Source organism: Squalius cephalus (assembly GCF_949319135.1).
Source record: "Squalius cephalus genome assembly, chromosome: 2".
Lineage (NCBI taxonomy): Eukaryota > Metazoa > Chordata > Actinopteri > Cypriniformes > Leuciscidae > Squalius > Squalius cephalus.
The window spans coordinates 13,323,717-13,336,969 of record NC_137123.1 but is presented as its reverse complement, the minus strand read 5'-3'; the positions used below and the strand labels follow the sequence as shown (position 1 = coordinate 13,336,969).

At 38.6% G+C, this 13,253-nt stretch overlaps 1 protein-coding gene across 2 annotated transcripts in view; it reads left to right on the top strand.

Moving 5' to 3' along the window:
- The window catches only part of LOC307152096 (complement C3-like), a 138,145-nt gene that overhangs the window by 81,685 nt on the left and 43,207 nt on the right, over positions 1-13,253 (top strand). For both annotated transcript variants that reach the window (XM_079860482.1, XM_079860481.1), the window contains exons 24-26: positions 10,562-10,765; positions 10,873-10,948; positions 11,050-11,209. In XM_079860482.1, the coding sequence (XP_079716608.1) occupies positions 10,562-10,765; positions 10,873-10,948; positions 11,050-11,209 (440 nt within the window). The remainder of the gene's footprint in view (positions 1-10,561; positions 10,766-10,872; positions 10,949-11,049; positions 11,210-13,253) is intronic.

Sequence of the window (13,253 nt, the reverse complement as noted above, 5' to 3'; positions counted from 1 at the left end):
CTTTTTTACCCAACAAACATAAGGATACTGATAAACACAAGGCACATGCATTTTTACTTCTTGCGTACTCAATCTATGGAAAATTTTTGTGTAGGAAGACAAGCATGTGAAGTTTATCTGGTTTCAAACTGAAGCCAAACACTGTCTGAAGGTTTCCTGAAGAACTGAAAAGCTCTTAAACCTATTGTTGCACTGGCGCCAATAAAGTCATGCAGATAGCAGATTTGAATAAAAAAATCAAGTGCAAATACAAATACAAAAATAAGATGAGTAAAGAAAACGGGGTTCTTAATTTTAATAATCACCCTTTATTAAATATTTGAACACAGAAACCCCCTGTTAACAGTTAATGTCACGTTTCCCATTCCATGACTAGTAAAATAATAGCCGCGTCGCGTCTATGACAACTCGAGGTATCGCACACCGGACACGCACTTTCTCAGTTTATGGCCAGCAATATCATTATGTTTAAGGACATTATGGAATTGAGATAATGTCTGTACTATGTTGTGATTATACTGTACAATTAAATACAATAGTTGCTGAGTCTATGATCTGAACACTTTTTTTCTGCGCTCTGTGTCGCGGCAGGATTTTGAACAAGGTCCTGAGCCGTTGCTGGGCGCCGCGGCCACCGGTGTGTGTACACTCATACAGAATGTGTTCGAATTTTAAAGACGTGGCGCTGCGCTTCTCGTCCGATGTGCGACCACCTTTAAGGTGCTGTTTTCTTTTAAGCCGAAGAACTCTGTTCTTAAAGGGACAATAAGTAACTTTTTAGGTATTTTATTATCTAAAATCAATATTTTTATTCATAAATATGTCCTCAATGGTGTACAAATACCTCTGCCAATGATCTGACTTATCCTCGTAAACGAAGAATTTATTATCTTTATATACATAGGACGGGTAAGTCCACGGAGGCTTCCATGTAGTTCCGCCATCTTGAAAAACTATAATAGCAGAGAGGGACAAAAAGTACTAGGCCAACGCGTTTCCACAACGCGTCCACATAAAGCTGCCTATTTTTCATTGATGCGCTTACAGTCAAATACACACGAAAACATTGTCACAACGTCCGTCTTGCCGCATATTCACATAAACACATCGGTCATGTCCGTGCTGCTGTCAACGCAACGCGTGCGATTCATGTTTTTCAGTTTAACACGTTAAAAATATTTAACGCAATTAAAGCAGCATTTTTTCTGTCATCCTTTGGCTAGCGTTACATTATATAATCACGTTCTTCTTCATGCAAATGCTTCTAACCATGCAAGCGAGAAAATACAAAAGAGAATGCGCTGTCCTGTGATGCTGACACGACGCGCGCCAGACTCGACTTCTCTTTCGTGCTTTCGCTTTGAGTATCCTCATCAGAGCAGTCTTAAATTAGTTAAATAAAGTCTTAAATGAACGTTAAGAGTTGTGAGAAAATGGGACGCGTGTGGGATCCACATGTGACAGTGCAGCAGTGACATCAGAATCAAATAACACTTCATTCATAAAAATATGCCATTAAACAATTATTTGAAATATACTGTCTTTATGATGTTTCTACATTAATTTGGAGATTTACTGTGAAATTATTAGGCTACATAAAATATAGTAAAAACAAGCTATCTTGTGCAATTATAACAAAATTATCCCAATAATTATCCCATACACTGAGTGAGCAAACATTTAGGTGAGATTTGCAATGGTAATTGAGCAATGTTTATATATGAATAAAAAGCCTTAATTGAATATGTCATTATGTAAAGTGATCTCTTCAGAAGAAAGTAATGATTTCCTAGATTTTAAATGGATGGACAAAAAAAATAAGAAAATAATAGATAAAAATATCTATATGACAGTAGGCCTATAAGTTCTTCCCTGTGGTATTGAAAATTTATACATTTATTTATTTATTGCTCAAGTCATACATAAATGTTTCATTCATTCATTCATTCATTCATTCATGCATTCGTAACAGGAAGAAGAAAATCTTGTGGTAGGCCTACCTGTCATTTATTTGTGCACATCAAAAATTAAATAAAAAAACCCCAGCACATTTCAAGGTATCCACCTTATTCTGCTCAGTCTAAACAATGCGCGCTGCTATGACGACGACTCCGGTTGCCTACTTCCGTTCGTAGCGCTTGACCTGTACTAGCAGCGAGAGAATGAGTTCAAGCTCCTCATGTGCTGTTGTTATTTGTTTTAACAATTCAAAGAAGATTTCAAACTTTTTAGAAACTGAGTGTTTCGAGCATAAGATAAGAAGGAGATAATGCCCATGTCCGATTCCGTATCAGATGCATTCAATAAAGTAAACGTTTAGAGTGGTTAGCGTTAAAACTGAACTTCTCTCGCTACTAGTACAGGTCAAGCGCTACGAACCGGAAGTATGGAACTGGAGTCGTCGTTATGGCAGCGCCCATTGTTTAGAGCAGAATAAGGTGGATAGTATCAAAGTAGTATCGTGACAACACTAGTGTAGGGTGCCACACATTTTTTTTTAATTTCAAAGGGTGCCTTGACTGAAAAAAAGGTTGGGAAACACTGATATAGACAGTAGAACATAGTTAAAAGTTAAACAGGCTCTTTGATGAATAGCAGCTATTGAGTAAAGTAGAGAAGGCCCTATAAACAAGGTTGTAAGTTTTGTTTGTTCAAAACTGTAACATTCGTTTGTTCGTTGTGTCAAGTTGTAGTTTGTCTGAAATAACAAACCAGTTCACCCGAAGGAAAACTCGATGAAGTGCTATTAGAGGACATCCTGTCATAGCTTTTTGGTACATAATGGCTACCGTAGATGCAACACACATTTGAAAATGCGAGGCGCTAGAGAGCACTATTCATTTGATTGCAAAATACAATTTCACCACTAGATGGGAGAAAATCCCACTTAGTGTCCCTTTAATACTGGCGAGCTTACTTTTTTCGGGTGTGGACAGAGTGTTTCACTCTAGCGCGGGCGAGCGCTGCGTCTAGAAAACGCCAATATCGCCAATACCGGTATATTGTATTGCTCTAAATCAGGGTTCACCAATCTCGGTCCTGGAGGGCCGATGTCCTGCAGAGTTTAGCTCCAACCCCAATTAAACACACCTGAACCAGCTAATCAAGGTCTCACTAGGCATACTAGAAACTTTCAAACAGGTGTGTTGGAGCTGGTTGGAGCTAAACTCTGCAAGACAGCGGCCCTCCAGGACCGAGATTGGTGAACCCTGCTCTAAATTAACACGATGTCGATATTTCATGCTTTGAATATCACGATTATCGTCAACACCGGTATATTGCGACACCCCTAATGTACAGAGACTCGTGTGAATGTTGAAGTCAGCAGGACTCAGTGGCATCTGGGCCATGAAAGAAAAAAAAAGTGAACATACTGATATCAAGAGAAAGGCCTGCATGATTTTGGGAATAAATTTGAGATTTTTCTGGTTAAAATTGCTTTTTAAAATTCACAGAATACACACACACACACACACACACACACACACACACACAAATGTTTCCAACAATATATATATTATATATAATATAATGAACACCAGGTTTGTTGTGCCTTGTAGGCATAGGCTATGCACAGTGCTGCATAAAATAATAATAAATAGCAGCCTATAAATCTTCCAAAAGATTTCAGTAACAACTAAGCTAGAGAAAAATATATTGATTATCATGTTACTTCAAATGTTTCCATTCGTTATGATGATATGAAATGACATAATAGTAAAAACATGAAGCCTAATGTTTGGTGTTTTGCTTTTCAAACGCGATCACGATCCAAAATATGATACATTCAAACGCGATCGCGCTCAAATATAAAACATTATGGTTACCATATCCTACATATCTACGTTTGAGCAGATATCCACAAACACAGTAACAGTAAACACGGGTCTAAATATTATAATATTCACCATATATCTAGCAACAGTTCAACTGCAATGTGAAATTTATGCAACAATAACAAACTAATATGTAAGAATTTCTTACCTGTATCTTTCTTGTCTTCAAATCGCGTTCTTCTTCTTCTGAGGTAATTCCAACGTAAGCTCACGGCGCTTCTTTCAAACTCGACGAAAAGCAGAGACTTGTGAAGTGTTTTGGTGTTTTGTTTTTGAGGTAATGAGCGCGATCGCGTTCCATGTGGAGATTTGCATGTGAATCTCTTTTGCGCTCGTGGGCGTGGTCAAATTAAAAATAAATTAGGAAGCGTTTGAGAAGCTGGACATCTTGTTGGTTTTATACAAATTACTTAAACAGAGAATATTTGTTTTCAGTTTGAATCCGATCATTTAAAAGTACACACTTAAATGTTTATAAAGGTATATGGCTCATAAATGTGTGACAAGTATTCGCTGAGTTTTGTTTCCGTTTATAGACGTGCTCAAGAAAAAAAAGTTCACCGCGACGGAGAGGCAGAACGCACACCCTGTTTATTTTCTTTATTTTACAAAAGCACAATGTTTTGATTTGATTGTAAGTGGACACATACAAAAGTAGAAATATCACAGATTCTTTTTTTATATTTCTTTTTTCTGTATGACCATAAATGACGGAGTAATTTAAGTTTATAGTGCTACAATGTGAAGAAAATGCAGCAAAACGCGCCCGCGCGTTCGTCGACCTCAGAGGTTTAACAAGCAGAATCACTGAAGGAGAAAACCATAATTAAAGTCACCATTGTGGAGATCAGTGTGTGTTTTAGTTGGGCTCTTGACCCTTATATTATTAACTTTAAGTTTTGTTTGGCTACTGTACATGAGTTATAACAGCCAGAAGAACAAAGCGAAAAGGTGATCTGATGGTGTTGGTTGTGTTTTAACATAATCATTATTTCACAATCATTTGTCCTGAATCACTGAACTCATATAGAGCCTAATTTATGAGTTAGGTTAACTTTATTAATTATGTATGTATGTAAATGAGCTGCTGCTCCCCGCCCCGCTTTCCAAAAGAAGTGCAGAGTATTTACAGCTTTTACCTCGTATACTCTTTCAAAAACTAAAACATCTGTTTGGTTTTGATTATCATCTCTTTCGTGGTCACGCTTACGTGACACTGCAGCTCTTGATCATTATGAAAGTTTATTATCTGCATGCGTTTTAAAACCATATAAGTCTAAACTTCTGATATTGTTTTCTCGTTTGCTGCGGTCCGAGCCAGAGCGTGATCTGGTTTCACACTCAACTTGATTCTATCGAAACCTGGTGCGTTTGCGTGCATCTTACGTCATCGCAAACGTGCATGGCGCATGATAGAAAACAGAACCCGAGTCAATATACAGTATTGTGTTTTTTTTATTAATTTGGTGCTATTATGTACAGCTGAGTGAACAACACAGGTTTATGTGTGTGTGTGTGATGCATAAGGTGGTTTTCAGCTGCTTGCAAACGAACTCTTTTGAGGAGACAGTGGATTTCCATTAATTTGTTGTCCTGATTCCACGCGCTATGTGCGAATACACTGCAGGCTCACTCTCGCTCGTATCCAAGGTAAATCATCAACACTATCATCCCTTGATATATTTAACTAAATAGATCATAATCAGCTAAAACGCATGCGCAGCTCACTTTTCTTCCTGAACAAGCGCACACCCGAGTTCGTGTTGCTTTCACATTCAGGTGAACCGCGGCATGGTTCGAGTGCAACCGAACTCAGAGCACCTCCTCCAGGTATGCTGCGTTCCAGTCCACTTTTAGACATGCACTTGCAAACTTCCCTAAGCACTTCCCCTCGGGGAATCCCTGCCGCCATTTTGAAGTGCGTTCCACTTCATGAAGTGGACGAGTTTATATGGACAGACCCTCGCTCCCTCGATTTTGACCGAGGGAGCGAGTCTACTTCAAATGTACACTTAAGGCACCTACACAGCAAAATCCCCAGTGTTAAATTAACACTCCTCAGTGTACATATGCGTCCACACTACAGGGTGTTAAAATTAACACTGAAACAGTGTTGAAGTTAATGGGATAATTAAGTGATTAATTTAGTGATGATTGGCCATTAGTGGTGACACCTAATGATAACAAGCAGAATCATTGAAGGAAAGAGAAAAAACAATAACAGAAAAAAGAGAAACACCTACTGACTTTGAGTCATTACACATTATTGCGCTTATTATTACTAGTTTGACTTTATTTCTGTCACACATCTACAAAAGTTCTTGAGATTCAACAGAAGTTTAGACGGTAATATTTTGTAGAATTTTCCGTTTCAGTGTTCGCTTTAGTTGGACTCTTGACCCTTTCCTTTTTAACATTAGTATTTCATTAGTATTTCTCTGGCTGAAATATAACACTCTGGCTTAATATAACACTGGAGTGTTTGCTGTGTGACAGGACTTTTACTCTTTGACCCCTGGATTACCCACCTCTGGGGACATTTCATATTCAACAATATTATTCCTTTGTCTGCATTGACACCATTATATGAGAACTGAATTGAGCTGGACGATGACATCACAGATTTCTCCAGAGCGGCTATATAAATGAACTAAATTAATAACTTTTCTACAACAAAAATTAACCATCACTGAACTTACTTAGGATGGAGTATGATGCCATTTTCTTCTAGAAACAAACTTAGTTGCATTATTTTCCTTTTATCACTGTAAAGCTGCTTTGAAACAATATACAGTGAGGAAAATAAGTATTTGAACACCCTGCTATTTTGCAAGTTCTCCCACTTAGAAATCTTGGAGGGGTCTGAAATTGTCATCGTAGGTGCATGTCCACTGTGAGAGACATAATCTAAAAAAAAAAAAATCCAGAAATCACAATGTATGATTTTTTAACTATTTATTTGTATGCAATTAAGTATTTGAACACCTGAGAAAATCAATGTTAATATTTGGTACAGTAGCCTTTGTTTGCAATTACAGAGGTCAAACGTTTCCTGTAGTTTTTCACCAGGTTTGCACACACTGCAGGAGGGATTTTGCCCCACTCCTCCACACAGATCTTCTCTAGATCAGTCAGGTTTCTGGGCTGTCGCTGAGAAACACAGAGTTTGAGCTCCCTCCAAAGATTCTCTATTGGGTTTAGGTCTGGAGACTGGCTAGGCCACGTCAGAACCTTGATATGCTTCTTACAGAGCCACTCCTTGGTTATCCTGGCTGTGTGCTTCGGGTCATTGTCATGTTGGAAGACCCAGCCTCGACCCATCTTCAATGCTCTAACTGAGGGAAGGAGGTTGTTCCCCAAAATCTCGCAATACATGGCCCCGGTCATCCTCTCCTTAATACAGTGCACTTCGCCCTGTCCCATGTGCAGAAAAACACCCCCAAAGCATGATGCTACCACCCCCATGCTTCACAGTAGGGATGGTGTTCTTGGGATAGTACTCATCATTCTTCTTCCTCCAAACACGTTTAGTGGAATTATGACCAAAAAGTTCTATTTTGGTCTCATCTGACCACATGACTTTCTCCCATGACTCCTCTGGATCATCCAAATGGTCATTGGCAAACTTAAGACGGGCCTTGACATGTGCTGGTTTAAGCAGGGGAACCTTCCGTGCCATGCATGATTTCAAACCATGACGTCTTAGTGTATTACCCACAGTAACCTTGGAAACGGTGGTCCCAGCTCTTTTCAGGTCATTGACCAGCTCCTCCCGTGTAGTTCTGGGCTGATTTCTCACCTTTCTTAGGATCATTGAGACCCCACGAGGTGAGATCTTGTATGGAGCTCCAGTCCGAGGGAGATTGACAGTCATGTTTAGCTTCTTCCATTTTCTAATGATTGCTCCAACAGTGGACCTTTTTTCACCAAGATGCTTGGCAATTTCCATGTAGCCCTTTCCAGCCTTGTGGAGGTGTACAATTTTGTCTCTAGTGTCTTTGGACAGCTCTTTGGTCTTGGCCATGTTAGTAGTTGGATTCTTACTGATTGTATGGGGTGGACAGGTGTCTTTATGCAGCTAACAACTTCAAACAGGTGCATCTAATTTAGGATAATAAATGGAGTGGAGGTGGACATTTTAAAGGCAGACTAACATGTCTTTGAGGGTCAGAATTCTAGCTGATAGACAGGTGTTCAAATACTTATTCGCAGCTGTATCATACAAATAAATAGTTAAAAAATCATATATTGTGATTTCTGGATTTTTATTTTTAGATTATGTCTCTCACAGTGGACATGCACCTACGATGACAATTTCAGACCCCTCCATGATTTCTAAGTGGGAGAACTTGCAAAATAGCAGGGTGTTCAAATACTTATTTTCCTCACTGTATATTGTAAAAAGCGTTATATAAAGATGACTTGACTTGACATTACCAGCTGAGGTTGTCTCTGGTGTGACTGTTGTATCGGTGCTGCTAATGTTATTAACAGCTAAAAAAAAAAAAAAAAAAAGACTGTGTAGTTTTTGCTGTGTAGTTTTTGTGTTTCTGCTCGTCTCTTTTTCTGTTCTCTTCTTTCTTTGATTCTGCTTGTTAACAGGCTTATTAAGGCTGGAAGGACTCAGATAAGGAGTTTTGTGGCTCAGATAAGGTCCAGTTCTGGTTTATTTCTTTGCTCTTGGCTGACATGTAGCATTGCTATGCAGAGGTGTAAAGTCCAGGTTCAGAAAGTAAAAGTCCTCCTCAGTATTTTGTTCCAATCACCTGGATTTGCTAATTCAGCAGGAGAGAGAACTAATTAGTGAAACCAACTGACTGAGTTTATGGGTGGAATAAACATATGGCAGGACTTTTACTTTCTGACCCCTGGATTATACACTTCTGGCCGTGAACTTGCACGGGTTGGACTGCAAGTTGAGATCTGCGCCCAGAGACGAACGGACAGACACAGATGCACGGCGACGGTCTCTTCGCGGAGGCATGTGCACAGAGCTGTGGGCTTCCACCTCGTCCCTTTAGACGCACGCCGATTGTGATTGCAGACCCCGACTTTACCACGTAGAGTCCTCTTCCTCAAAGCAGCCTTGCGGCGGCTCGACTGCAAAAACCAGACTTGCTTCCTTTTTACCAGAGCATTTCGCGTCAAGTCCAACGCGTCCGTGAAAACGACCGGTGCGTGGTGGCGGCAGAGGACTATGGCCCCAGGCCTCGTCGTCACCATCGTTTCTGGGTGGGGGAGGGCTTAGATTCTTATGGGGAAGAGGGCTTAGATTTTTCATGCCACTGCGCAACCACTAGTGAAAAACTGCTTTAGATGTGTGTAATCTATTCTGTTTATTTGCCATTTTAAGTCATGTTTAATATTAGTTTTTTTCTTTATTTGCATATGAGACATGAAACTGAATGTAGTCAGATCATATTATATTTCAGTTTGTTTAATGACGTCAGTTTTGTGTCACGGAAAACCTAGAAATATGTTATTTTCCGGACAGTAAAATAGGTCTTGGAAATCGAATCAGAATCGTCAAGTCTTGCCTATAGTCGACGACTAATAGTAAAAATAGTAACAGTTAATTTACAAAATTAAATTAGAACAGAATATACCTTTCTAATAAATAGAAATACAAACCGAAATTAATCAGAATCAAGTCACAAGATGAGGAGCAAATGTGTGCAAAATGCCTAAAGTGCAGGGGAACATATTCAAAACACAAGCCACAAATAGTTAGATTAGATAACCCTGACAGATCAATAAATAAAATTAAAATAAAGAAATTATTAAAATAACGATAGTAGCCAGAATTTTTTCTTTTTAACTGCAGAAACAACAATAAATGCTAAACTGGAGTGGCAGTCTTTTTAGCTAAAAATGTTCACAGCATCCAAAAATCTAATTAGAAGCGGCTGAAAAGTTTTGAAATCTACCCTACCTGATCGAGAGAACAAATCCAGTCTTTCACTCTGTCTGTGTCCGTTGGAGTCTTTTGTGCGCGCGGATAAAATACATTCTAAAACTTAACGTGAAAAACGTTTAACAATAATCTCCTAAAATAGTTAAATTAAAATATCAAATTATGTAAAGAATATGTAAAGAAGAGAATATCCTTTCTGATGGTGTCCATCCACACTTTAGATTTTCTTATCCCAGACATTGTTAATGATTTAAATCCTTGCCGCCAAGACGCTCCTCTGTCGGTCACGGATTGAAAGTGAAACTTAAATCTGTCACGGGGTGTTTGGATGTATTCACGCACATTAAAAAATATTTATTAAAAGCTTCTTTCTTTGCACATTTAATATACAGCATTATCATAATAGGCTGAATATTAACGTATTGACAGAAAACCGGTAGTTCTATGTGAAATCATCAGACATTGAGCGCCCTCATATAGCCAAAGTGGCATGATCCTCTTTCATAACACCTCTGCGAAGATTCGACCATGAGATTGGTAGTCGAATCAGGCTCCTCCTATCGAAGCATCGAATCTTCGACTATTCGGGGTCACCCCTAGAAATAATATTTTGTTATGGATTGAACAGATCCACTATTTACGGGGAATGTTAAAGTCTGAAAAGACTACTGACTATTTGTGCTGTCAGTTAAAAACCTACCAGTCACAGCATAGTGTTGAAAGTGTTGCATAAATGCATAAATTACAGCTCATCCTAATAAAGATAATAAAAACTAAATTCTCACCCGCATTTCCTCTTTCCTCCTTCCAGGTGAAGAGATCTCTCAGACAGTCGAGCAGGCCATCAGTGGAGACTTCATGGGTCGCCTTATTGTCCAGCCCAGTGGATGTGGAGAGCAGATCATGATCGGAATGACTCTACCTGTTATTGCCACTCATTATCTGGACAGCACCAATCAGTGGGATGCTGTTGGCATGAACCGCCGTAGTGAAGCCATTAACCATATCAACACAGGTCAGCAGGATACAATAGTTATACAGAATCTGACTAGGATTTGAAATAAAAGAAGAAAAAGAAAAAGATTGAAAACCGAATAATATACAAATAATTTTTGCATTAAGGTTATCAACAGCAGCTGGGTTTCCGTAAACCAGATGGATCTTACAGTACCTTTAAAGAGAGCCTGAGCAGCACATGGTATTTTCAGGTTCCTGTCATATTTTATCCTATATATGTTTTTTATGATTATTTGTAACAAACAATAATTTGTTAATATTTTGCAATTCTGTCTGTTAAAGGCTGACAGCGTATGTGTCCAAAGTCTTCGCCATGGCCATTAACTTTGCTGCTATAGAAGAAAATGTGCTCTGCAGCGCCCTCAAGTGGCTGATTCTCCACAAACAACTGCCAGACGGCTCCTTTAAAGAGGACACAGCTGTAGTTCATGGAGAGATGGTGGTAAGTTGAATGTCCCTGATAGCAGACCAACAATGAATAAACATTTAATCAAGGTTTAAACTTCTTTAAAGCTACACTGTGTGGGATTTACTCCCATTAGCGGTGAAATTGTATACGACTACCAACTGAATATTACTTTCTAGCTCCTTCCATTCCAAAGGCGTTTTAACTCCTACGGTGGCCGTATTATTCCAAATCTGCCGGCAGTCGCGAGTAATCTCCCTCTCACATTCGTCACGGTGCCACTGCGTGTAGAAACGTGAAAGGCGAAGCTTGTATGTCCCTCTTTGGCTAATGTAGTTTCAAGATGGAGGGGCAACATGGCGACCGGCATTCGAACCCCTCACCCGTATGTACTTTCAATGGTAGATTATAAACTTCCGAGAATACTTTATTACTTGAAATAAGTAAATATACATTAATGAGCACATATAATTTTTTTTTTTACTAAGAATCAACTAAAAAAATTACACAGTGTAGCTTTAAGTTTAATTTTTTTCATCAGGTTTACAACCTTAAAATATTTTTTTATTTCTAAGATGAAAAATAGATCAAGATGGACATAAAATCGATATTTGTTCAACTTAATTTAAATCACTTATTTTACATTGAATCAACATTGAAACAACAAATCAATCTTGCTTTATGTACAACAGGATCTTAAATAAATAGAATAAATCTTACTTTATTCATATACCGGTGAATCAAGTCCGTTTTGACATCTTTCAAGCAGAGACTATGCAGGGCTGAAATGAAAAATGGTTTTGAAGCAAAAAGTCATTAAATTTAAAATCAATGATTAAACAACTCAGACAACTCAAAACAAACAGCATTACCCTCTTCAAATATTACTAACCAGTTTGATTTTATTTCTGTCAGACGTCTCCAAAAGTTCTTATTGAGAATAATCTGAGGTTTAGATGTTGATGTTGTATTGTTTCATTTGCAGTGACCATGATGGAGATCAGTGTTCGCTTTAATTGTACTATTGACTCTATAACATTAGTTTTTGTCTGGCTGCTTTAACTGTGTGATTATAAAGCACTTTTGTTAGAACAATAAAAGCTAAGAGAAATATGATCAGGTCATGCTGGCTATAAATACTACTGATGACACAATTATGATAATAGTTATGATACAAGCCTGACTCACTGATCTCATGCAGTTTAATTCCATATTGATTGTGTGTTGTATTATTAATACTTATTATAGCAATCACTTATGAATGATTTAAGTGATGCGTTAAAAAAGCATAACTTAGAAATCAACAATCAGCATATGAATCTCAACAATGGTGACAAAAAATAAAATATTCAGATAAACAGTTCAACTCTAAACATCCCAAAACAGGCTACTAAAAATCACAACAAAAGCATAAATAAAAGCAAATAAAGAAAATACTAAGACCATTCAGCTGCATAATTTATTCATGCCACAATGCATGCTGAGAGTCATCGATGTGTTTTGTTCTCTGCTGGCACCCATTAGCCTGGCAAGCCAATCCCACATAAAGATGTTGGGTCTGGCAACTCACCATAGGCAGGACCCAATCCGAGGGGCGGGATAAACGGCTGTCTTTCAAATTCCCTCTGTATGCAATAGGACAGCGCTTCAACCAACCAGAGCGTTTCCCAACAGCGGAGTTAGTTGATAGATTCAACTTTTGCCGTATCTGGTCAGCAAAACTACAAACACATCTTCCTTTTTTAAAAATTACTTCTGTGCCGTTCTTTGTTCTTTTCTCAAAGAAAATCTTAACTCCAAGTCCTCCAGAGTCGCGGCCAAAGCCGATTCGAAAGACTGCTGTTCTCTAGCAGCAGCTCTTCTTTGTTTCAAGTAGCAGGGAATTCACGCGCAATTCTGTCATCATTATGTTAAGCCCGTCCACTGACTCAATACACGATGTGATTGGCCTGACTAGAGTTTGGTTTTTCCAATTTGTCAATGGAGAGTTGCTAGACGACACTGGCTGCAAAATAAAATGTGCTGCCACTAGGGTGCGTCTAGATTTCTAGGCTAACCCAGCATGCATTGCGGCAAGAAG